Source organism: Ammospiza caudacuta, chromosome 10, assembly GCF_027887145.1.
Source record: "Ammospiza caudacuta isolate bAmmCau1 chromosome 10, bAmmCau1.pri, whole genome shotgun sequence".
NCBI lineage: Eukaryota > Metazoa > Chordata > Aves > Passeriformes > Passerellidae > Ammospiza > Ammospiza caudacuta.
Genome location: NC_080602.1, coordinates 5,201,588 through 5,226,357, shown reverse-complemented (window position 1 = coordinate 5,226,357; position 24,770 = coordinate 5,201,588). Strand labels below are relative to the sequence as shown.

General features: G+C 55.4%; 1 protein-coding gene across 1 annotated transcript; it reads left to right on the top strand.

Moving 5' to 3' along the window:
- The first annotated feature begins 899 nt into the window (after positions 1-899).
- On the top strand, positions 900-3,990 carry LOC131562142 (serine/threonine-protein kinase pim-1-like). Its single transcript, XM_058811710.1, has 6 exons — positions 900-926; positions 1,488-2,075; positions 2,202-2,252; positions 2,450-2,816; positions 3,459-3,635; positions 3,884-3,990. Exons 1-6 carry the CDS (start codon positions 900-902, stop codon positions 3,988-3,990), a joined length of 1,317 nt encoding a protein of 438 aa, XP_058667693.1.
- The last annotated feature ends 20,780 nt before the right edge of the window (positions 3,991-24,770 follow it).

Genomic DNA, 24,770 nt, shown 5'->3' with positions numbered 1-24,770 from the left:
TTTCTATCACTGGCAACGACATCACCTAGATCTGGTGTTTGCTGGCAACGCCAGTGCCCAGATCTGAAAACTTCCTAGTGCTGGCACAGCCCAAGTCCAGCGATTTGCTGGCACAGAAAGCCAAAATTTGGAAATCTGCAGGTTCTGGCTCCAGCACCATCCAGCTCTGGTGTTAGCTGAGACCACCAGTGCTCAGACTTGGAAACTTCCTGATGCCTTCACAGCCCATGTCTAGCAATTGTTTTTTAGCTAGCTGGGGCAGGGAAGTTCCTTGGACTGTGACTTTCTTTTTTCTTGGAACTGTTTACACCTGCTCTGGACTGAAAACCCAGAAAAACACCGGCAGCAGCAGCTCACACCTGTGGCCCCCCGAGCTCTGGGACGCTGCATTCCAGCACCAGAGGGACTTAGAAGAGACCGAGGGAGCCAACTACAACCCACAAAAAGGACCTTCTGAATTTGCCATCTCTTCAGCACTGTCCGAGGTTTTATTTAATATTATTCATTTTTCATGCTTGTGAATACTTTACTTGTTAAACAAACTGGGGTTTTTAACTTTTCTCAAGGGAAGTCTTTTCCTGAACTAGTCGGGGAGGGGACGCTTGAACTTGCTTTCTAGATGGACCCCTTTTGGAGATTTCCTCCCAAAATTTGCCCTAAACCAGAACAGTCACAATGAAAACTTCACATGTGGCATAATTCCCTGATGGAAAATCTTGCAACAGAAACTTGACCTCGTTCTCCATGAGAGGTTCTTGGGGAGAGCAGACAGGAGGAGATTCCTGGAAAACTGAAACAGCTTTCCAGAAGTAAAATGAAAATGAAAGAAACAATCTAAGATGTTTTCCCTTATCTATTTCTATGCTCCCCTTTTTCATGTTGCATCCCAGTAATTCCAGATGCATCTCATCTCTAAGATCGATGACGTAGTGATTTTTAGACACTAAAATACCATGAGCCACACACAGTTTTCCTTCCCCTGTTTTTACTGCAAAGCAACACTGGAGATGTAAGTGCAGTGCTGGGCTCAGGTAGGAATCCTACCCCAAGGGAAGGTGGCCCGACAGTGTTTGCCCCTCAGCAAGGACAATGCACAGCAGCGAGCGAGGGGATCGCTGTGCCAGTGTGCAGGAGTCAGGGCTCTGCATCCGGGCTCAAGGCTGCAAAGTTCCCGTGTTTGGGCAGACAGAGGGGCTGTCCCCGGGGCGCGCGGGGCTCGAACGTGGGGCTCGTGGGGCGAGCGGGGAACGGACACGGGGACGAACGGCCCCGGTGCTTCAGTTGCAGCGGCGGCAGCGGCGGCAGCGGCGGCAGCAGCAGCGGCAGCAGCAGCAGCAGCAAACAGATAGTTTTAAGCACTCTTTCTATTTCTCTTTTTCTTTCTCTTCTTCTTTCTCTTTCTCTCCCTTTCCCGCTGTCGGGCACCCTTCTCTCGGGGTCCCTTGTCCGGCGTCCCTCTCCTCTCCCCTCCTCCCTCCCCCCTGCAGGGCCGGGCCATGCCCCCGGCCCGCCCCCGGCCCCGGGCGGGGCTGCCCCGTGCCCGGCCCCGGCCGTCCCGCCACGGTCTCGCCTCCGCCCGGCTCTGGGTGTACTGGCGGTGGCGCTGCTGGGCGGGCATCAGTGCCTGGGGCTGGGGCGGCATCGCCGCCCTTCGGCTCCGCCTGGCCCGAGCCCGGCCCCCGACCCGACCTCGGCCCCGGCCCCGGCCACAGCCCCGGCGCCGGCCCCGGCCCCGGCTTCTCCCGGGGCCCGCGGAGCGCACACGCGGCGCGGCCGCTCCCGCCGCCTCCACTGCGGCTTCCCCGGCCCGAGCTCCGCCGCTCGGCAGCGCGGCCGCCGGCCCCGAGCCTCCCGTGCCGCGTTCCTGGGAGCGAACGCCCGGGCATGGCCGGCCCGGGGCGGGTGAGGGGCGCTCGGGGGCCGTTGCTGGACCCGGGCCGAGCGCTGACAGCCGCGTCCCGCCCGCAGGGACGGCGCAGGAGGCCCTGCAGGAGCGGTACCGGCTGGGATCGCTGCTGGGGCGCGGCGGCTTCGGCAGCGTCTTCGCGGCCACGCGGCTCTCGGACGGCGCCCCGGTGAGCGGCGGGGCCGGCGGCGGGCGCAGGAGGAGGAGGGGATGCAGGAGGAGGAGGGCGGAGAGCGGAGGATGGGGCTCGCAGTACGGGCAGCGAGCTCACCCCGCTGCTGCCCTTGGCTTGCAGGTGGCCATCAAAAGGGTGCCACGGAACCGCGTCCGGCACTGGGGCGAGCTGGTGAGTGAGCGGGGCCAGCAGCCGGGGCTGCCGGCCGGGGATGAGCCGGGGCCCGGCACGGTGGGAGCCGCCAGGACGCCCCGAGGGAGAGCGGGCGTGGGGCCAGCGCAGGGCGCAGAGCATCCCGGGCTGGCTGAGGGCTTCCCCAGGCCCGGCACGGCATCGGCCCCACTGACGGCGTCGTGCTCCTTCCACAGCCCGACGGCACCAGCGCACCCCTGGAGGTTGTGCTGCTGACCAAGGTGTCTACTGGCTTCCCCGGTGTGGTCCAGCTGCTGGAGTGGCTCGAGCTCCCCAACTGCATCGTGATGGTGCTGGAGCGGCCAGAGCAGTGTCAGGACCTGCAGCGTTTCATTCGGGCACGGCGGTTCCTGCCCGAGGAGGAGGCGCGGGAGCTGTTCCGCCAGGTGCTGGAGGCCGTGCGGCACTGCACCAGCTGCAGGGTCCTGCACAGGGACATCAAGCCAGAGAACATCCTGGTTGACCTGGACACCGGGCAGGCCAAACTGATTGACTTTGGCTGTGGCACCTACCTGCAGGACACAGTCTACACTCACTTTGCAGGTGAGCCTACACAGGGCTGTGCTCCCGCTGCTGACATCTCATGGCCCAACATCTCCCAGCCCAAGCTGGCTGTGGCAGCGGGGATTCTCCCTTTTGCTGCCAGTCAGGGCACTGAATCTTCAGCTGAGTTGATTTAGAGCAGGGCTGGGTGGGCAGCCATCTTCCAGCCCTGCTGGCAGCCTTTGCCAGCCACTCTGCCCAGGACTGGGGCTTGGCTGGGGCAGCCAGCCCGACCAAACCCCCCGTGGGTGGGGGTAGCAGAGAGGGAGGGCGGAACCTGTGCCCCAGCCACTTTGGTGTGCAGATGAGAGGAAGGGCTTGGACTGCTCCACTCGCCCTGTTTGCCTTGGCTTCATAATATTTTTGGGGCAATGCAGGCAGGGAGGATATGGGCAGGTTTTTTCCCCAGCATAGAGTGGGTTTTTCCTTTGCATGTCATGGTTGAGCCTAGCCAGGGCTGCCCTCTTCCAGCACCAGAGGCTTCTTTTCCAACCCTAACTTTGTGCACAAGTCCCAGGTGCTGGCGAGAGGGCAGTGGTCACCCTGTGTGCCCCTGATGCAGCCCCCGCAGGTGCAGGGATGCTGGGGCCAGGCTCTGGGAGAAGCAGCATCCCCCTGATGAACTCCATCTGTATTCCATAGGAACACTGTCGTACAGCCCCCCGGAATGGAACGACTTTGGCTGGTACCATGGCGAGGCAGCAACGGTCTGGTCCCTGGGCATCCTGCTGCACCAGATGGTCTGCGGGGAGCACCCTTTCAGGAGGGGCCAGAACCTCAGCTGGGGCCAGCTCCCGCTGCCACAACGGCTCTCTCAAGGTGGATCCTCTTGTCTGGGCACGGGGGGAATGCCAGTGCTGGGAGCCAGCAGCAGGCTCGTGGGCATCCCGCTCTGGCAGCTGCTGAGGAGGTGGCACATGTCCTGCTCTCCTCCAAAACAGGGAATTGATGGGAAAGTTTAGGCCCAGCTCTGAGCACATCCAGCATGGCCTGGGCATGGGAATAGTGGGGCAAAGCAGACAGGAGCCTTCTCTGGCTGACCTTCAGTTTCTGCTTTTTCTCCCCAGAGTGCAAAGACCTGATCAGGTGGTGTTTATCCGTGAACTCCTTGGACAGACCCACACTGGAAGACCTGTTCTGTGATCCTTGGATGTGGGATATTCCTCTGCCATAGAAGAAGGGAGAGAGCCACAGGCACACTTTGATCCAGAGCCCTGGTAAGTTCCTACTCCACATGTGCCTTGGCAGTCAGAAGCAAAGGAACCCAGAGTTTTTTGTGCTGCCTGTGTCACAGCACCGGGGTCATGGGATGGGAACACGCAGCCCTTGTGCTGGAGCTGAGCTGCTCTGCCCAGCACTGGTGGCCGCCATCCCAGCTGGTTTTGCTTGTCCTGGTTCCCTGACAGCTGGGGCCCTGGGCAGAGCCCTGAGAGCCTGGTCTGCCCCCAGGGAAGGAGAAGGAGCCCCTGGAGAAGCTGTACCGGGTGGGGATGATGCTGCTGCTGCTGCTGCTGGAGACAGCGAGGGTGACATCAGTAATGACAAGCTCTTCTCAGCCTGGCCACGGGAGGCTGAAGGTGATGGACTTTGATTCTGGCACCTTCTTCAAAGCCAAACTCCACAGGGAATTTGCAGGTGAGTCCCCACCCAGGGAAATTCTGCCAGATTTGGGCATTGCCCAGCATGGCGGGGAACCAAAGGCTCCCCCTTTGCTGGGGCAGATGCAACTCATTCTTCAGTGGCTGCCCAGCTGCTTTTGGCAGGGCTGGGAGGATGGGCTGGGGTGGGTACGAAATGGGAGTGGGCTCCTGGCCCTGCCAACAGCCCCAGCACCCACCGTGCCCCGGGCTGGGGCTGGGGCAGCCAGCCCGACACAAACAAAGCCCATGGTGGGAGCAGAGGTGGGACTCCAGAACCTGTGCACAGCTGCTTTGCTGTGCAGGCAAGGAAGGGCTGGGCTGCTCCACTGCCCTTGTTTGCTTTGGGGTCACCGTGATTTTGGGGGGCAGTGCAGGGGGGAAGAGAGAAAGTGTGGGTTTCTCACAGCCATGGCTGGGTTTTTCCCTACCATGTAGGGGTTGGGCCTTCCTCAAGGGCCTGACAGAGATAAGAGTTTTTACCGTTTTTCTTTTTTTCCCTTTTTGTCTCTAAACTCTTTTCAATAATGTGTTTTTTGTTATTCCAGAGGAAGCATTCGAGGTGGTCCAGTGTGGATGGGGAAGTGCTTGGGAGCAGCTGTGGCGTGGATGGGCCGTGCCCTTGAAGAAGGCTGAGGACATCGTTTGGGAGCAGCTTTTCTTGCAGCCGTGGCTGGCGTGAGGTGGGTCCCTGTGTGCTTGGCAGGGTGGTATCAGAGCTTTTGGGAGCTGGCAGCGAGCACAGGAGCATCCTGCTCTGGGCAGCTGCTGAGGGCTGGATGTGCCGTGGCTGGCTGCAGGCTGGGCACATGTGCTGCCCTCCTGCTCTGTGCCAAAGGCAGCAGGGATGGGCAGCTCTGGGCACAGCTCTGGGCACAGCCAGCATGGCCTGGGCACCGCAGGCCTTGGCACAAGGGCACAGGAGCCCTCAGCTGACGGGCGGTTTCTGCTTTCTCTCCTTGCAGCCGGGCTCTGCAGCTGCTGAGGCTGCTCTGGGCTCTGCCAGGGCTCAGCTGGGCTCAGCCCTGGGCCCAGCTGGGCTGGCTCTGCCTTCACATTGCTCTGACAGCTCTGCATCAGACAAGCCCGTTGTGAGCACAGCGCCTGAGCTTTCTGCTTTGGCAGGTGAGTGAGACTCTGCTGCAGGCCCAGAGATTGCAGCTGGGGACACACATCCAATTGGCAAGGACCCAAACTCTCCACAGTCCCAGCTGAACGCCTGGATCTGCACAGGGTGTTTTGTCTGTCCCATTCTTCCTTCTTTATTGGCTGGAATTGTGCAATTGCACTTTGTTCCTCCTCTAGCAGTGCCACGAGTGGGCCAAAGCTGGCGAGTGGGCCGTGCTCCTGAGGCAGTGCAGTCTGGAGCTGGTGGATGGAGAATTGCCCTTCTGCACTTCCAAACCAGAGCAAAAAGCCGTAAGTGGGACTTTGTGACTCTAAGAAACTCCTGGCAGTTTCAAAGGGAATGTGCAGCTCATTCGCAGGGTGAGAAGGAAGGTCATCTTCTAAAGGATTTGGGCTTTGACAGAGTTTCCATTCCCAGTCCTGCTTGGAGCTGGAAGGGCACAAAGCAATTTCCTCTTGCTTCGAGCACAATTTCAAATACCAGTGTTGGGAAAAAAGCCCAAAATCTTTTAAGAGGCTGCTGAGGTCAGTAAGATGGATCCATGCCATCAGCACATTTACAATGTAAAGAACTGAGTTCTCTTCTGAAAAAGATCATTTACCTCTTAATGCAAAGAATGTATCTTTGCATTTATGTTTTGGTTTTTTCACTAACATTGTGTTATGTTTTTTCACTAACACTTGGATTTTATTCTTATCTTTTACAATTTACCTATTTTTTTCCTTTTTCCTTTTTTTTCCCTCTAAATCGAAAACATGTCCTACAAAAGGAATGTCCTTTGCTCCTGGTTCCCATGTGGAGCAGCTCCCTTCCTGCTGGCTGAGCTGCTCAGGCAGAGCCCAGCAGCTCCTGGCCCTGCAGGGCTGAGGCTTTTCCCCGTTGCTGGGCACAGACTGATGGAGCAGCACTGCTGAACACGGGCACACAGAGGGACCAGCAGCAGCTGCCTTTGGCCACCTGGGGCTCCAAGGCCCAAACTCTGAGCAGCCAGGGCTGGAAGAGACTGGCAGCATCTGATCCCTGACTCTGGGCAGACAGGGCTGCACAAATGACCCCACAGCAGCAGCAGCAGCAGCACATGGAGCTGACTTTGAGCACAGCCCCTGCCCCTCTTCCCTCCCGTGTGCAGCGGTGTCACAGCAGCCTGAGGCACCTGGGAGCCCCCAGTGCCAGCAGGGACTGGAGATGGCAGCCCTGGGCTCCTGGAGGCTGTGCAAGGAACGGAGCTGGGCACTCCCTGTGCATGGGGAGCTTCCAGATGGAAAAGGCTGCTGTGCCCAGGCAGCTGCAAGGGCACAGAAAGGAGGCTCTGGAGCACTGGATCTGTGCCAGTGCCACAGTCCTGGGCAGCAGCCAGCGAGCCCTGGGGGAACAGAGGGCACAGCAAGAGGGACAGAAGCAGGCAAGGGCAGAGACTGGAGAGAGCCAGGCCTGGGAGCAGGAACAGCTGCTCCATTGCACTCTTGGAGAAAGCTCTTGGCTGGTTCAAAGCGCTGAAAGGTGTGAAGGGCAGAGAGGAGGCCACAGCAAACAAGCTCCTGTTTGCACAGCCTCCCCTCTCCGTGTCCCAGAAGGAATTGCATGGACTGTGTTCTTCTCTCTGAGCCGTCTCGTTCAGCATGAGCAGCTCAGCACCAGGAGCTGAAGGAGCTGAAGCCTCAGGCCACAGGAGCTGGGCAAGAGGGAACTTTTGGAGCAAAGGAATGCTGCTAAAATAGCCCCAGCTGAATGCAGTGGATATAATCATGGAATCACAGAATCCTTTCTGTTGGAAAAGCCCTCTGAGCTCACCCAGTGCAGCCGGTCACCCAGCAGTGCCAAGCCCAGCACTAAACCACGTCCCTGAAGTGCCAAGGCCTGGACACCAGCCCTGAGTGAGGCCTGGACAGCAGGCCCTGAGCCAAAGGTGGCCTCTGGATGAACCTTCCAAGCAAAGGTTCTCTTTGTATCTGCTCCCTGATGAAATATGCATGGTCATTAGCCCTGTGATAGATGTAGCCACTCACTAGTGAAACATGTATTGACCTTTGTGTATTTAGAAGCCAGACAAGGCCATGAAATCTGACATCTGGCCTTGTTTGGGGCTGTATGGTCAAAGTCAGCTCCCTTGGTTCCTCCTTGAGCCCTGGCCAGGCTTTGGGAGGGACCCAAGAGGAGGATGAAAGCAGATGTTGCCACACTAGCAGTGCTGTCAGTTTGTTCATTCAGCACTGTCAGAGCTGGGCCCTCTCCCAGCGGGGTTGGAGCCTCACCTGGGGCTGGAGGCACCTGCAGGAATTCCCAGTGCCCAGGAGTGGCTCTGCAGCCCTTGGCTGTGACAGCTTCCCCAGCTGCTGTGTGGGTCTGGGGGATGGTAAAGGCTGAGGGTAAATGCTGCTGGATCTTTGTTAATCACTGCAGGCAATCTTTGGTGGGGATGGTTGGGTGCATTGCTGAGCTGCTCCTTTTGTGATTCTTTGCTGCTCTGAGCTGCAGGAAATGACACTGATTCCTTCAGTTGGAGTCTGTGTCTTTGGTGCTGACTTTGGCCACTGGTAAAACAAAACTGGCACAGTCTGGCCAGATGCCAACAAAATGTCACTTGTTCAGTGTCAATGTGAGGAATCAGTCCCATCAGAAATACCCAGCTGGGAAGCCCTTCCCTGGAGTTCCCTGGCTCTGGAGTGGGCTGAGGTTGGAGCCCTGTGGGAGTAGTGGGGCAGTCGGGTAAAAGAAGCTGCACCCCTGGATGGCTTCAAATGCATCCAATAATTGCATATGGAAAAGGAAAGAGTACATAGGAAACAGCACCTTCAGAAGGAACAATTATGGTTGGAATGCTCCCACATGGAGCAAGAGAAGAAGGTTTTAGTCTTGAGCTCAGATGCATTTGTGCAAGTGAAATATCTATATACATAATAATTATATATGTATTTATAGTATAATAAGACTTCAATATATCTATTTATATATATTTATTTATGTCTGTATCTATCTATATTTCTATATCACTATCTATGTATAAAATTATATAATAATGTGAAATAGTGCTGACAATACTAATTTGGTATCTTTGGCTGCTCAGGGATGTAACACTAAATACTCTACAGAACAGGATTGGCCAGGACCCTAATGTCAGTGGTCAACTTTGGGAGATTGTATACAATGAAAAAAGGAGGAAGGGAGGAAATTGGCTATTTTTGCAGGGTTTGCTGATACTGTGATGCAGAGTGCTTTGTCTGTTCCTGTGAAAAATACAGTGATTTTGCCTGCAGGGTTTTTCATGTACCAGATTATGCACAAGCTGCAGGATTGGTTGCATGGGTGAAGGGGTTGTTAAAAGAGCAGTTGGAAAAATGAGGAGATGGGAACCTTTGCCCATGGAGAACCCATCTCCCAGATGTGCTCCATGTCCTTCACAATGGCCCACTGGGGAAATGGAAACCCCCTGGCTGTGCACGGCTGCCCCCAATTTGCAAATCCAACCATGGGCAGTGAGACTTGGGGTGCCTGGGAAATTGTTCTGGCTGTGATGGCCCCTGGCAGGGCCAGCCCAGAGGCTGCAGAGCTGGGCCTTCATGCATTGGAATTCATTAGGAAAAATTCAAAGCCAATGAGAGCTATCAATCCTGAAACAGGAATTCAGATTCCTTCAGGACACTTTGATTTGGTAACTGCTCCCTTGGAGCTTGGCCTTGCAAAGTGTTCCTGTCATGGCAGGAGGAAATGATGCAGAATATCAAGGAGAAATTACAGTAATTCTGTAAACAATAACAAACAAGATTGGATTGTTCAACCCCATGACAGGGTAGCACAATTACTGATTTTGCAATTTTAAGAACGATTGTGAAAACAGGAGATCCACCTCCAGTCACCACCATTTGTGCAGATAAAGGGTTTGGGGGCAGCAGCCCTAATAATGGAGCCAGAGTGTGGGTCCCGAGGCCAAAAGGCCCTCCCGAGGCAGCTGAAGGAGCAGCTCCTGGGAAAGACAACTCTGCGTCCTGAACCCTGGGCAGGAACAATGGGAATGTGTCCCTGCAGCCAAGGATTCTGTGTGAGAACAAGTAGATCTGCCAGGATATGGTTTTACACATCCTGCCAGACCAGATCTCCCTGTTTGCCCCAAGGGCCCCTTTGGAACATGCTCTGATCCACGGGGCTCCATGGGAAAGCTGCTGTGACACTGAGGGACTTGCACAGGAATTCCATCCAGGAGCCTGGGTGCCCCTCAGGGACTGGGACCCGGCCCCTTCCAGCCAGAGGGGAAAGGGCCCCCCAAGCCTTGTTAGCCACAGACAGCATGGGAAAGCTGAACAGCAAAGGGCCTGGGGGCATTATTCTGGAATTAAAAAGATGCCAGCTCCATGCACAACAGAATTCTTGTTCCTAATTGGAATGAGATTGAGAAAAAAGAATGAAGAATGGTGTCACTAAAGTACTACTGATGTCTGTAAGGTGTACCTTGATAGTCAGCCAGAATCTTTGCCTGCCAAAAACACCTCTAGTGTTTCACCAAGGGATTGGTCATCAAAATGTAATAATGAGTTATGATGGATTGCTGAGCTTCTTTTGTAATTCTTTCCTAATGATGATGTGCTTTGCTGAGCTTATCCTTTTGTAAATCTTTGCAGCTGTGTATGATATAAATGACACAATTCCTTAAGTTGTTGTCTGTGTCTTTGGCAGTGACCCTGCCCACTGGTGAAACAGGGCCCTCTCTTGCCTAAGTGTTCCCTGAGAAGGCAAAAGCCCTCCCTCCAAAATTCCCCCCTTCCTCCCTGTTCCCCCCTTCATACCCTGAGCATGATGTGCTCTGCTCTGGGCTATGCCGGGGGTCAGTTGGGGTCCCCTGTCCTGGCTGTGTCCCCTGCCCAGCTCCCCCGCAGCCCCAGCCCCTCCCCAGCGTGGCTGGACGAGGGGCAGGACAGGCCTTGGCTGTGCTGCAGCTCAGCAAGAACAAAACCATCTCTGCGTGCTCAGCGCTGTGCTCAGCACCCGGCCCAGCAGTGTCTCAGTGCCAGGGGCTGTGCCCTCAGTCCCTGCCGGGGGTTTCCATGGCAACTGCCAGGCCAGGTGACCCAGGTGTCCCCCCAGTGCCGGTTGCCATGGAAACAGTGCCCAGCCCTGCCCCTTTCTGTCTGGCTGACCTGGCCTTTGGCCCTGGCAGTGCCGGTGGCTGCTGGTTCCTGGTGCCAGAGCGGCCAGCGCGGCACAGGGCAGGTGGCCATGGCACAGCCCCCAGCAAGGGATCCCCTCTGGCTCTGGGCACTGACACCAGCCCTGAGCCAGAGGCCAGGGCAGCTTTCCATGGCCACCAACCATCACAACGGGTCCGGGCATTGGTTGCCATTGCACCAAACCAAGGAACGGGTCCCTGTGGCCGTGCCATGGCACCTGGTGGCACCAACGAGTGTCACTGCAATTGTACCTGGAACAGCCCTGGCACCGCTTTGTCCCAGGGTTGCCATGGCAGCCAAGGGCAGCAACAGCTGGGGCTCTGCAAGGGCCCTGGGGCAGACGGGAAGGAATCACAGAATCACAGAATTTTCAAGACTGGAAGAGACCTATAAGATCATCTAGTCCAGCCGATGTTCTAACTGTTCAGCTAGATCATGGCAGCAAGTGCCACATCCAGTCTTTTTTTAAATTCTTCAAGGGATGATGCCTCTACCACCTCACTGGGTAAATGATTCCAGTTTCTGACCACTCTTTCTGTGAAGTATTTCCTTCTTACTTCTAACTTACATCTAGCTTGACGCAACTTGAGACTGTGTCCTCTTGTTCTATCCGTTGTCGCCCGGAGAAAGAGGCCGACCCCCAGCTCACTACAGCCACCCTTCAGGAAGTTGTAGAGAGTGATGAGGTCACCCCTTAGTCTCCTTTTCTCCAGGCTGAACAACCCCAGCTCCCTCAGTCGCTCTTCATATGGCTTGTGTTCCAAGCCCCTTATTAGTTTCGTTGCTCTCCTCTGGACACGCTCAAGTAACTCAACGTCCCTCTTAAAGTGAGGGGCCCAGAACTGGATACAGTACTCCAAGTGAGGCCTCACCAGTGCCGAGTACAGGGGAAGAATGACCTCTCTGTTCCTGCTGGCCATACCGTTCCTGATACTGGCCAGGATGGCATTGGCCCTCTTGGTTACCTGGGCACATTGCTGGCTCATATTCAATCGACTGTCAACCAGCACCCCCAGGTCCCTTTCCACCTGGGCACTATCCAGCCACTCCATCCCCAGCTTGTATCGGTACAGGGGATTATTATGGCCGAAGTGCAATACTCGGCACTTGGACTTATTGAAGTTCATCCCATTTGATTCTGTCCATTTGTCCAGCCGTTCCAAGTCTCTCTGCAGAGCCCTACACCCCTCTAGTTGATCTACACTCATACCCAATTTGGTATCATCAGCGAAACTACTAATAAAAGACTCTAAGCCCTCATCCATATCGTCAATAAAAATATTGAACAAAACTGGTCCCAACACAGAACCCTGAGGGACACCACTGGTGACTGGTCGCCAGCTAGATGTGACACCATTCACCAGCACTCTTTGGGCCCGGCCATCCAGCCAGTTTTGAACCCAGCAAAGGGTATTCCTATCCAGACCACGGCCAGCTAGCTTGTGTAGGAGTATGCTATGGGAAACAGTGTCGAAGGCCTTTCTGAAATCCAGAAAAACAACATCTACAGCCTTCCCTGCATCCACTAGCCGGGTTACCTGATCATAAAAAGTGATCAGGTTAGTTAGACATGATCTACCCCTCCTAAATCCGTGCTGGCTAGGTCTGATACCCTGGCCATCCTGCAAGTCTTGCATGATGGCACGTAATATGAACTGTTCCATTATTTTGCCAGGTATAGATGTCAGACTGACTGGTCTATAATTGCCAGGATCTTCCTTTGCACCCTTTTTGTGAATAGGTATCACATTGGCCAGCTTCCAGTCATCCGGAATCTCACCAGTAATCCACGACTGTTGGTAAATGATAGAGAGTGGCTTTGCAATCTCACTCGCCAACTCTCTCATCACCCTGGGGTGGATCCCGTCTGGTCCCATTGATTTGTGAATATCCAAGCATTTCAATAGTTCTATAACTGCCTCTTCCTGGATAATGTGGGGACCATTCTGTTCCCTAAAACCACCTACCAGTCCAGACGGACGGGAGTCTTGAGGGCAAGTTATCTTCTCATTAAAAACCGAGGTAAAATAGGCATTGAACACTTCTGCCTTCTCCTCGTCTGTAAATACTAAATTACCACCTGTGTCCATTAAGGAACAAAGGCTGGTCTTACCTTTTTTCCTACTATTAATATATTTATAAAAACATTTTTTGTTATCCTTAACAGCAGTCGCTATCCTGAGTTCAAACTGGGCTTTGGCCTCCCTAATTTTTTTCCTGCAAACTCTAGCAGCCCTCTTGAATACATCCTTGGAGACCTGACCCTTTTTCCAACTCTGATACGTCCTCTTTTTATTCCTAAGCTCTTCCAAGATCTCCTTACCCAGCCAGGCTGGACGTTTGGCCCGTTGACTGATCTTTCGGGATACAGGAATGGTTTGTTCCTGCGCCTTCAAGATCTCTGCCTTGAAGTAAGCCCACCCTTCCTGAACTCCTTTATTTTTAAGGGCGGCTTCCCAAGGGACACTCTGAATTAATCTCTTAAACAGGCCAAAGTCCACCCTCCGGAAGTCCAATGTACGAGTTTTACTCGTGCTCCTCCTAATATCGCCAAGTATTGAAAACTCTATTATTTCATGATCGCTCTGCCCTAAACGACCTCCAACCATCACATCCCCCACCAGCCCATCCCTGTTTGTAAATAACAAGTCTAATGTAGTCCCTTCCCTGGTGGGTTGATCTACCAGCTGTAACAAAAAGTTATCTTCCATAGTTTCTAAGAATTTTCTTGATTGCCTCTTTACTGCTGTGTTAAATTCCCAGCAGATATCTGGTAGATTAAAGTCACCAACAAGAACAAGGGTTGATGCTCTTGAAACGTTGCACAACTGCTTATAGAATAAATCGTCTACTTCTTCTTCTTGATCAGGTGGACGATAACAGACTCCCAATATGATGTCGGCGTAGTTGGCCTTCCCCTTGATTCTTATCCATAAACATTCGACCCCTTCTTCCTTTGTTTCAATTTCAATGGCATCGAAGGTTTGCTTAACATAAAGAGCTACGCCACCTCCTCTTCTTCCTTTTCTATCTCTTCTGAAGAGTCTGTATCCAGCCAATGTATTACTCCAGTTATATGAGTCATCCCACCACGTTTCCGTGATGGCAACTACATCATAACTTTGCAGTTTTACCATGGCCTCCAGCTCTTCTTGTTTATTGCCCAAACTGCGTGCATTTGTATACATGCACTTCATCTGGGCAACTGAGTTCACCCCTATCTTACGTTTACAATTCTTGGGGCTGCTTCCAGTTAGCTCAGCTGGTTCCCCTTCCCCCTTCAAGCTTAGTTTAAAGCTCGCTCAATGAGGTCTGCCAGTTCATGAGCTAAAATCCTTTTGCCCTTAACGGAGAGGTGTACCCCATCTGATTCCAGCAGAGAAGATGCTGTAAAAGTTTCGCCATGGTCATAAAATCCAAAATTATGTCGATGACACCAACCCTTAAGCCACTTGTTAATGATACGAATTTTCCTATTTCTTCCATCTTTATCTTCCGCCACCAAAGGGACTGAGCACATCACTACCTGTGCTCCTGCCTTGTCAATTACCTGACCCAGTACCCTGAAGTCCTTCCTGATTACCTTAATGCTCCTCTTCTCGATCTCATCACTGCCAGCCTGAATTATCAGCAGTGGATAATAATCAGAGGGCTGAATCAGTTCAGGAAGTCTCTCAGTAATATTTTGTACCCGGGCCCCAGGGAGGCAACAGACTTCCCTGTGGGATGGGTCTGGTCGACATATAGGACCTTCAGTTCCTTTCAGGAGGGAATCACCTACGACGATTACCCTTCTTTTCTTTTTGGTACTAGAGGTAATAACTCGTGTTGCAGGTGAAACATAATTAGGAGGTTCACTAGGTAGACAATTCTCTCCTAAACCATCTAGTTGTATCTCTGGATCCAATATCTCGTACCTGTTCTGTAGTGGTACTTGGCTGGATGATGGAGGGGGGCAGATTTTTCCATTTTTACCCCTCACAGGGACCCATTCCCATTCCTCTTCATCCACCAAGTGCCCTTCTAGCGTCTGAGAGTGGGAGGCATATAAATCCTCAGTCTCTTGATTAGTAACCTCCTTTAAAGATGGTAGGGCTGAACTCCACCAATCTATTTCCCTTTCACTTTCCCTAATACTCCTTAATCTTTCTACTTCCTCCCTAAGCTCAGCCACCATTAAAAGGAGGTCATTCACTTGTTCGCAGCGTAAACAATTCTCCTCCACAGCACTCCCTGATGCCACCAATAAACTCAAACATTCTGGGCAGGGGTGGGTCTGTACACTCACATCGTTTTTGGAGGGCCCAACTTGATCACTTATACCAGCCACAGCTTTTGATCTTGTAGAAACCATTGTTAACAAACACCCCAGAGACAACCAGACGGCAGGGGATTCAAAATCCGGAGGTTCAGGAATCCGGGGATTCAGGAAATCCGAGAGTTTAGGAATCCAAGGATTCTAAAATCTGAGATTATAGGAGTCTAGGGGTTTAAAAATACAGAGATTTGGAAATTAAGGATTTAAAAATCCAGGGTTTCAGAGTTCCAGGAATTCTCCAGCAGCAAGTTGGCACCACAGAGCTGCTAAGGTAGTAACACAGACTCTTCAAGGGATGCAGAATGCAGGGAAGGGAGCAAGGCACAGCTCCACAGAACAGCTCCACGACACGACTCCGTGGTACAGCTCCGAAGCTCACCTCCGCAGCACAACTCCGCGGCACACCCCCACGGCACAGCTACACGGCCTAGCTCCGCGGCCTAGTTCTGCGGCACAGCTCCGCGGCCCAGCTCTCAGGCCCGGCTCCACGGCACAGCTCTGCAGCACAACTCCGCGGCCCAGCTCCGAGGCCCGGCTCCGCGTCTCGGCTCCGCGGCTCAGCTCCGCAGCACAACTCTGCGGCCCAGCTCCGAGGCCCGGCTCTGAGGCCCGGCTCCGCGGCAACACAGCTCCGCAGCAACACAGCTCCACGGCACAGTTCCGCGGCACAGTCCCGCAGCACAGTCTCGCAGCACAGCTCAGCGCAGGGACACTGTCTTGTCCGCCATTAAAAAAAAAAAAAAAAAAAAAAAAAAAAAGGAGCAAAAAAAAAAAGGAGCAGCAGAGCAGGGGCTGATCCATCCCCAAGGTGCTGGACAGCCCAGGGCAGCGTCCCAGAGCGTCCTGATGGAGCTGCCAACAACATCCCCCCTCTGCAGCCCTGGCCTCTCCCCCAGCTCACACAGGTGCCCCATCCTTGCACGCACAGACACGGCAGCACTGGCTCAGCAGCCCCTGTTTGCATTGCACACAGCAGGGGGAGCACCCCCATGCTGTTGCTGTGGGGACATCAACCTGAGGGAGCACAAATGCCGTCAGCCCCTGGGGCCAGCAAGGGCTGGGGGACACCAGGGAAACCACTCAGCTTTGTCCTGGCCTCTGCATTTAGCCAGAAAGTTTGTTCCCATCAGCTGGGAGTTTCCTGTCCCACTGCAGACGCTGTTGCTCAGAGCCAGGGCTGCCTGGCAGCCACCCTCAAACTGCCCTGAGCATTTCCTTGGCTTCACCTTTGCTTTCTTTCCTCTTCCTGATACAAATGTCTTCCCATTGCCCACCCCTGTTCCCTCCCCTGCAAACAGCCCATCCCTGCTTGCCCTTTCCTCTCTGGCCCCACTCCCCATTGCAGTTCCTGACTTGGCCCCATGGGAACGTCCCTTGGGCAGCAGGATCATCCTGCAAGTGCTGCAGGAATTGTCTGCAGGCTCCTGCAGTGCCTGGTGCTGTTCCCTTGCCAGAGGCACCCCAGGCCAGGGGGGCACATCTGGGCTGCTGTGTCTGGCTCTGGGGCTCCCTGTTCTGGGCAGTGAGGAGGAGCTGCAGAGGCTCTGCAGGACTGACAGGATGGGCTTTGGGGCTGGCAGGAGAAGCTGAGGGACCTGGGCTGCTGGAGCTTCTGAACAGGAGGCCCAGGGCTCCTCCTGCAACTGCTCCAAGGGTGGCTTTAGAGAATCTCAGAATCAGCAAGGGTGGAAGAGACCATGGAGATCATAAAGTCCAACCTGTGCCCTGACACTACCTTGTCTCCCGTGGGCCTCCTCTTCTCCAGGATAAACAACCCCAGCTCCCTCAGCTGCTATTTACAGCTCTTGTGTTCCAGCTCCATCACCAGCCTTGCTGCCCTTCTCTGGACACACTCCAGCCCCTCCATGTCCTTCCTAAATTGAGAGGCCCAGACTTGGACACAGCACTCGAGGCGCTGTCCAAGCAGTGCCGAGCACAGGGGAAGAATCCCTGCCCTGCTCCTGCTGGCCACACCATTCCTGATCCAGGCCAGGAGCCACTGGCCATCTTGGCCACCTGGGCACTCTGCTGGCTCATGTCCAGCCTGCTGTCCATCAGTCCCTGATGGTCCCTCTCTGCCTGGCTGCTCTCCAGACACTCTGTCCCCAGCCTGTAGCGCTGCAGGGGTTGTTGTGGCCAAAGTGCAGGACCGGCACTTGGACTTGTTAAACCTCACCTTGTTGGATTTGGGCCCTGGATCCAGCCTGTCCAGGGCCCTCTGCAGAGCTCTCGTACCCTGCAGCAGATCAACATTCACACCCAGCGTGGTGTCATCTGCAAATATGGTAATTTTCTATTTTTTTTAACACATGTGGTAATTATTTACCCAAAATCATTAACATATTTTCCCTCCCCTTAACCCATGTGTTCTTCTGTCCTGGGGGTCTCTCTGGTGGTCCCTGGTGCTTGTGGACCCCAATGTTCCCATGGGCCTGGCTGAGCTGGCAGGACACTGAGGCTGCTGAACTTCTAGTTCCCCTTCTCACACAATGGGCATTGTGTGGTTTCCACAGGCCTGGGGCTTTGGAGAACAAACTCCAGGTGTCAGCTCAGCTGGTGGAGACAATTTATCATCTGCTAATATGAGGTCACAGAGTGGGCTATGACATCACAGAGTGGGTTATGTGAGGTCATTGAGAAGCGATGACATCACAGGCATCCTATGTGACATTACAGAGCCAGCTGTGACATCACAGGGCAGGGGTCTGAAATCACAGAGCAGATTCTGACATCACAGAGTTGGCTGTGACATCAGAGACCAGCTGTGTGACATTAGAGAATGGGCTGTGACATCACAGAGGGGCTGTGTGACATCCCAGCAGGGCTGTGTCAGGTCACTGGGTTGGTCACTCTGCCCCAGCTCCCCCTCACAGTTTCTCCCAACAAGTCCAATGCTGTCCATGCCCAGCGTGGTCCCTGTCCCCCAGGATCCCCCCGGCCCACCTGGAGCCACAGCCTCCACCAAAGGATGTTCCACAGGATCCACTCCAGAGCCTGACAGGGGAAAAGGGGCCAGGGCTGTGTGACCAGGACATCAAGGACGGGGATTATCCAGGTCACTGTGGCCAGGTTTGGGTTCCCCAGGGCAGGAAAGATGTCTGGCAGCTGGAGCAGGGTCTGGGAAGGGCCTCCAAGGTGGGGCTGGAGCCCTTGGGCTGTGAGCAGAGGCTGAGTTGGGCTTGTCCAGCCTGGAGCAGGGAAGGCTGAGGGGCTCCTCATGCCAGCCTGGCAGTGCCAGTGAGGAGGGGATGGAGAACACAGAGCCACGCTCTTCACCGGGGAGCCTGGTGGGAGACAAAAGCCAATGAGTGGGAGGGGAAAGAGGGGAGATCAGGCAGGGCATGAGGAGATGAAATGAGTCAGGCTGGTTTCAGCATTTCCTTAACACCAAGAGCAGCCTGACCTCCCCTCTCTATCCACCACTGACAGCTTTGCAAATCAGGAATTGTTTGAGCTGTTTTGCCCCCACTCCAGGATGGACATCCTGATACAAGAACTTAATTCTGTTTGTATCTATCACAGAACCATGTTTGTCTAAAATTAATTTTAGTATGGAAATCACCTGTGGATCATGCACTCATCAGACGCTGCTGGGACATTGCACATGGATCAGGGAAGAGCATGATTGTTATTAAATTGTGTCCTGTTCAATTGTGGTCTGTTGGCCATGAAGAGAAACTTTTTGTGCCTCTGAGTCTCACCAGTTCCTGACCCCCAAACGACACAAACCTGATGAGTTGTGCTTCCCACTCCAGTGGTGGCACTTGGACCTCCCTCCATCCCCAGAGCAGAGCTCTCTTGTCCCAGAAAGTCCCTGGTAATGCAGGGACGAAGGAAACAGGACAGGCTGGGGGATCAGGGGCAGGGCACAGCCAGGGATTTGGGGTGGTTGTGAGCCCAGGGCAGGACCCAGCCCTTGGCCTTGGTGATCCTCATCCAGCTGTCCTGGGCCCATGGATGGCTCCAGCCTGGCCAGATCCCTCCCCAGGAGAGCTTCCCACCCTCCAGCACAGCCACACTCCCACCCAGCTTGGGCTCACCTGGGAACTGACTGAGGGTGCCCTTGATGGCCTTGTTCAGATCAGCAATAAAGAGATTGAACTGACCTGGCCAAAATCCTGAGCCCTGGGGACACCCCTGGATGTGACTCCATTCCTCAGCTGCTCTGAGTGCCAGGGGTTGGATGAGGGAAATGGTGGGGATGTGTTTCAGGAATGCCAAGGGCCAAGGCCTGAGCCCCAGCCCCTGGCCAGGCAGATGCTGTCCCTCCCTCCTTGCTCAGGGCTCTTCCCGGGATGGGCACTGGCATGTGAGGATGTGCAATGCCAAGGGCAGGAGCATGGGGCGGCCCCTGCCAGGCTGCTGAGCAGGGACGAGGAGGCAATGAGGCCCCAGGCCTGCAAGGGTCACTTGTCCCCTCGTGGCCTCAGGCCCAGGCCCAGCAGCCATGGCCAAAGTGCTGCCCATGTTGGCTCTGGCAGGGCTGTCTTGCAGCTGCTGCCCATCCCTGTGCCCTGTGCAGCCCAGGCTGTCCCACGGTGTCCCTGCCCTGCGCCTCTGTCCCTGCAGGCTGTCGGCATCCCCCGGCTGCCCCACCCGGCTGGGCCCTTCCTTTGCTGACAGCTCTGCCTCCTGCCTGCCCCTGCCTGCCCACACAGAGCCTGGGGCTGCTCCAGGCTCCTGCTGGGGGCCGTGCTGCACCACAGCCCTGCCCTGCCAGGGAAATTCCTTTCTCCTGGTACCAGTCTGGGCCTCCCCAGCTGCCCTTAGCATTAATACTTCCTCTCTCTGGCTGTTTTCCATTATATCAAAAGGATCCACCATCCCTGAAGCTGCTCTTTAAACACTCTCATGGCTCTGCTCCACTGTCCTCAGTCTCCAACCCACTGAGCACAGAGCTCCATTGTCCCTATACTGTGCTCATGTGCCCAAGGCCTCCAAACCCCTCCTTGGGACACCTCTGAGCCCTCTCCAAGGTGTTTCCAAATCAAAACATTCAGCTCATAGTCTAAGAAAATCACAAGAGACAGCCGGACCTGTCTGTCCTGGTTACTTTTGTCTGGGAGCAATCCTTGGATATACAGAATTTGGGAGGCCAAATTCTAATTTTGGCCGTGGTCCCTGGACAAGAAGGCTGTTTCTTTTCCATAGGAATGAAGGAACAGAGCCCCTCTGTTTCAGGGGCAGATGAGAGATGACCACCAGAGGCCAAGGCCAGCCAGGGCTGGCAGGTTTTGTTTTGCAAGATACCCTTGCATAGAGGAAATAGTTTAGGCAGAGTACCAATTTTGGCAATGGGCATCTGAAAAGTGAGATAGTTCTTTTCCATAGCAAGGAAAGCATGGAGCCTCAGTGCTCCAGGAGCTGATGAGAGGCAGCCCTTGACTTCCCAAGATCAGCCAGAGCTGTCAGGTGGCCCCTGGGAGGCCAAGCCAGCCAGAGCTGTTCCATGTTCCCTGGGTTCCATGGGGCCCCACAGTGTCCCAACAGTCCCTTGCTTCCAGGTGGCCCTTGGGGACGTGGTTTTGCAGTGATGATGGTGCTGCCAGGGTGCCGGTGGCACTGGGTGAGCGTCAGGGTCTCTTCCCACCTCGATGACTCTGGGATTTCCTGCTGAGCGCTCTGGCACCAATCGTGTCCCACGCGTGCTGTTTGGGGCTGGCCCCAGCAGTGACTGTGGGTGCTGGGGAGATGCTCCAGGCTGGCTGGGGCAGCTGAGGCTGCAGGGCCATGTCCAGGCCGAGGCCGCCCGTGCGGCTCCCTGGGGCCCTGCGCAGGGAGCAGCCACCATCGGCCGGCCCGGGCTGGGCAGGGCCATGATCGCTGCTCCTGCAGCTGCCGCGCCAGGCAGGGCCAGCAGAGCAGCGCCCGCAGTGCCCTCAGCGCCCGCCTGAGGCGGCCGGGCCGTTTGCTCGGGGCAGCCGCTGCTGCCTGCGGGCCTGCGCTCCCAGCTGGCCAGCTAAAGCGCCGCCAGGGCTCTGCGGGGCAGGCCCTGGGCTCTGTGGCCCTGCCTCAGGCCCCTGCTGGCCCACGGAGCCACAGCCCCCCTGCACAGGGAGGGAAGCGAGGCACGCAGGGACTCTGCTGACTGCCCCTCAACCCAGACCTCCTGAGGGAAGGGTAGTGGCAGCCCATCTGCCGCAAGATCTGCCAGCCTTTGGACCCTGCCTTCCCCTTCAGACAGCTCGTGGATGCTGACTTCATTCAGTCACTGTCCTCCTCCTCCCACAGCAAGGGAGTGGGCGCGAAGCTGAAGATGCTGTTACCTTCACAGCAGTCCTGTGGCAGGTCTGTGCTGCTGCTGTCTTCCTCCATGGAATCATCTCAGAATTCTCTGAGCTCTGGTTCACTGCAGTCTTCCCAGCTGGAGAGGTCTTGGGAGCTGCTGAACTCTCCTTGGGACAGCTCTGGCTCTGCCTCACCTTGGCACTCTTGGCACAGCTCAGTCTGGGTGTAGGATTCCTAGTCTTCATCATTGCCAGCTGAGGTGCCCTCCTCACTCTCCTTCTCTGCCAGCACTGAGCCCTGCTCTGCCTCTTCCAGCTGCTCCCTGGGAGGTTGGGCTCCCAGTGGGCTGGGTGAGAGGCTGTCCAGGCAGCTGGGGCTGTCTGGAGCAGGCACTGGGCTCTGTGTCCCTGCTGATGGCACCTCCTCCCTGGGGGCAGGAGAATGTGCCTGCTTCTCCCGGCTGTTCACACTTCCTTCCCCTCGCTGGCTCAGCTTTGGCTCAGTCACCTCCTCTTCCATTGGGGGCAGCTCCTGGACTGTTGCCCTTTGCTGCCCCTGGTAGGGCTGTTGCTGTGCCCCATCTCCCCACAGCACCCTCACAGCCGCCTTCCACTGCTGCAACTCATGGGCACTCCTTGCTCTGCGTGGGGACACTTCCTTGGCTGCCATTGCTGGCATTGACTGGGAGAATTCACAGCTTGTCACCTCTTCCCTCAGGCCAAGCTCTCGGGCCCCAACATCTCCCCACTTGTTATCTCTGTCAAGTTTCTTCTCTTCCTCCTCCTCCTCAGTGTCTGACCGTGGCCAGGCTGAGGCATCCACTGCCCCCACCAAGTGCCTGCTGAGAGCCTGGTCTTGCCCCCAGCTGGGCAGGGGGCTGGGTGACTGGAAGGAGTTGAGCTTTGTCTTGCTCTCTTCCATCTTGGAGCTCCTGTAGCACGGACAGATCCCAGGAGCTGCTTCCTTCTACAAGAGTAGCTCTCATGGGACTGGGCACCCCAGGGCTCTGCGCCCCTTATATACACCCTCAGTCATGGTGGGGCTCTCTGATGTCACAATGGTCTCTGGGCACCACCATGTCCTGCATCATCAAGGGCCCTGTGTCACAAAGGGCCACACCCAGCAGCCCTTCAGCAGCTGAGCCCACTGGAAGCTGCATGGAGAAGCCCCTGGCCTTGGGCATTTGCAGCCCTTGCTGTGCTCAGGCCGTTCCCACAGTCCCACCGTGCACCCACTATGTCATGGTCCTACTTGACAGGCTGACCTGCACCCTCAGAGCCCTGCCTTGGCAGAGTGGGCTGCTGTGGACACGAGCCATTGGCCAGACGGACGCAGCCAGGCACTTGTGGGCAGTGGCTCCATGTGCAGCATCAGACTGGGCATGGGGGACTGTTGAGAGTTTTTTGCAGATTGAGGAGTTCTTGCTAGACAATGGCCATATTCAGCCGATGCACAATCCAGCCTGCTTGTACTAATGAACAATGGTCACGTTCACAAACAATGAATAATGGACATATTCAGAAATGGGCTTGGTATATTCTTGAAAGCGATAAAAGAAGAAGAGTTGTTAAGACTCAGGAGGTTTGTCAGCGAGCTTGGGAAAGTAAGAAAAAAGTGAGCCATGGGTGGGCCAGACAACCACAGCAAGACATGTGAAAAATTAGGTGATCCAATCAGCATTCTAATTTAGACGTGTGAACAGCTAGGATTAACCAATCATGTATTAGCTAGAGACATGTGGACAGTAGAGATTTTTTAAAAATATAGTCTTTTTAGGGATAATAAATTTGGCTTCACTGGATCATGTTGGTCATGGTGTGATATCCCTGAACCTCCGTGCCCCGCACACAGGCACTCCAGCTGGAGCTCATCTTCCTTCTCCCGAGCCTGTTTCCATGTGTCCCTTGGTGCACACAGCCCCAGGCCCCCTATAAACAAGAGCTGCCCGCTGTCTCTTCACGTGCCTGAGCTCCTGCTTTCTCTCATGGAAGCAAAACCAGGCTGTTCACAGGCAGGGAGCGGAGCCCTGTTCCCACAGGAGGCTCTCGTGAGCCCCTTCCCCACTGTGCAGGCAGCCCTTCTCCTACCTGCCCAGAATGCTCTTGGCACAGCAGAGCACAAGCTGGCTGACTCTGGGCTCAGCACAGCCCAAACAGAGGGGCAGGAAGACACAGCTGCGGCTGTTTTGCAGCCATGCCTCAGAGAGATGGGAAGGGTCCCCTGCCTCTGGTCTCGCTTGGTTGGGTTTCTGACTGGCTCTGAGGCAGGGGCTGTGGTTCCTTGCTTGTGGGAAGACCAGAGCTGCCAGAAGCACGCCCAGCGTGCAGGCACTGCCTGACGGCGCTCAGGCCGCTGGGATGGTGGCGCCCCTGAGTCCCAGCCACTGCGCTGCTGCTGCTGCTCCATTTGCTTTCAGGCACACCCAAAGCTCACTGCTAGGCCACGGTGGTCTCTGGTTCTGCCTTCTTCCTGTCCCTGTGTACGGATGGAGCATTGCTGTGCTTTCAGGAAGCTCTTTGTGAAACCTTCCGCCAATGCAAGCTCCTTTGCCCTCAGTGGATGCTTGCCATGGAATCCCGCACAGCTGGGTTCACAGCAAACTCAAGCTGGCTCTTCTAAAAGCCAGGCTCCTTATCGCCTTCAGCATGCTCAGCACAACCTTTAACTCCATGCTGCTGTGCAGCTGGAGCAGCAGGACAGGGACCTTTGCAGCCTGAGCTGCCCTTGTTCCTCTCTGTCCATGCCCAGAATGCAGCGCAGAGGAGAACGGCAGCAGGGCCGTGCATGTCTCCGGGCTCAGGTTTTGTGTTGCTTCAGCTGCACGGAGATGCGGGTAAAGTGAAAAACCCAAACAGTTTATTAAGGGAAAGCAAAGCAAAGGGGTGAGCTGGGAAGCAGAAAAGGGGATGGGCAGGGCCTGAGGACTGCAGGGAGGGAATTGCCAACAGGGAGAGAGATGGCAGGAGCTCCTGGAGCTTCCCACAGGCTCAGCTGTGAGCAGCCAGAGCTGTGCCTGGAGCTCCAGCTGGTCCATCCTGCTCTGCAGGGGGGTCGCATCTTCAATGGGCACTGGAAATCGCTGATGAACGCTGGTACATCTGATCCATCTTCTTTCAAAGATCATCTGAAGCAGTTTGCTCATGCACGATGGACTCTCATCTTCCTTCAGGGCTTGAAGAGCTGGAAGAGAGAAGAACAGTGCCAAGGTCAGAGGCCAGATTGAGGAAATCCAAGGAAAGCCTCCTGCCAGGGCCATGCCAGCCGGCTGCAGTGGCCCGGGCTCAGCTCCCGCTACAGATGGGGCAGCAGCCAGGCCGGGGGCAGGGAGGGGCGCCAGGCTCGGGGCTCACCCATGAACCTGGTGGCAGCCTCTCGCAGGGTCCTCTGTGGGCTCTCGTCCTGCAGCAGCTGCGGGGAGCACCGACACAGAAGGCTCGGCGCGGGCTCTGCCCCTCGGCAGGGCACTCCCTGAGCCCAGCACCT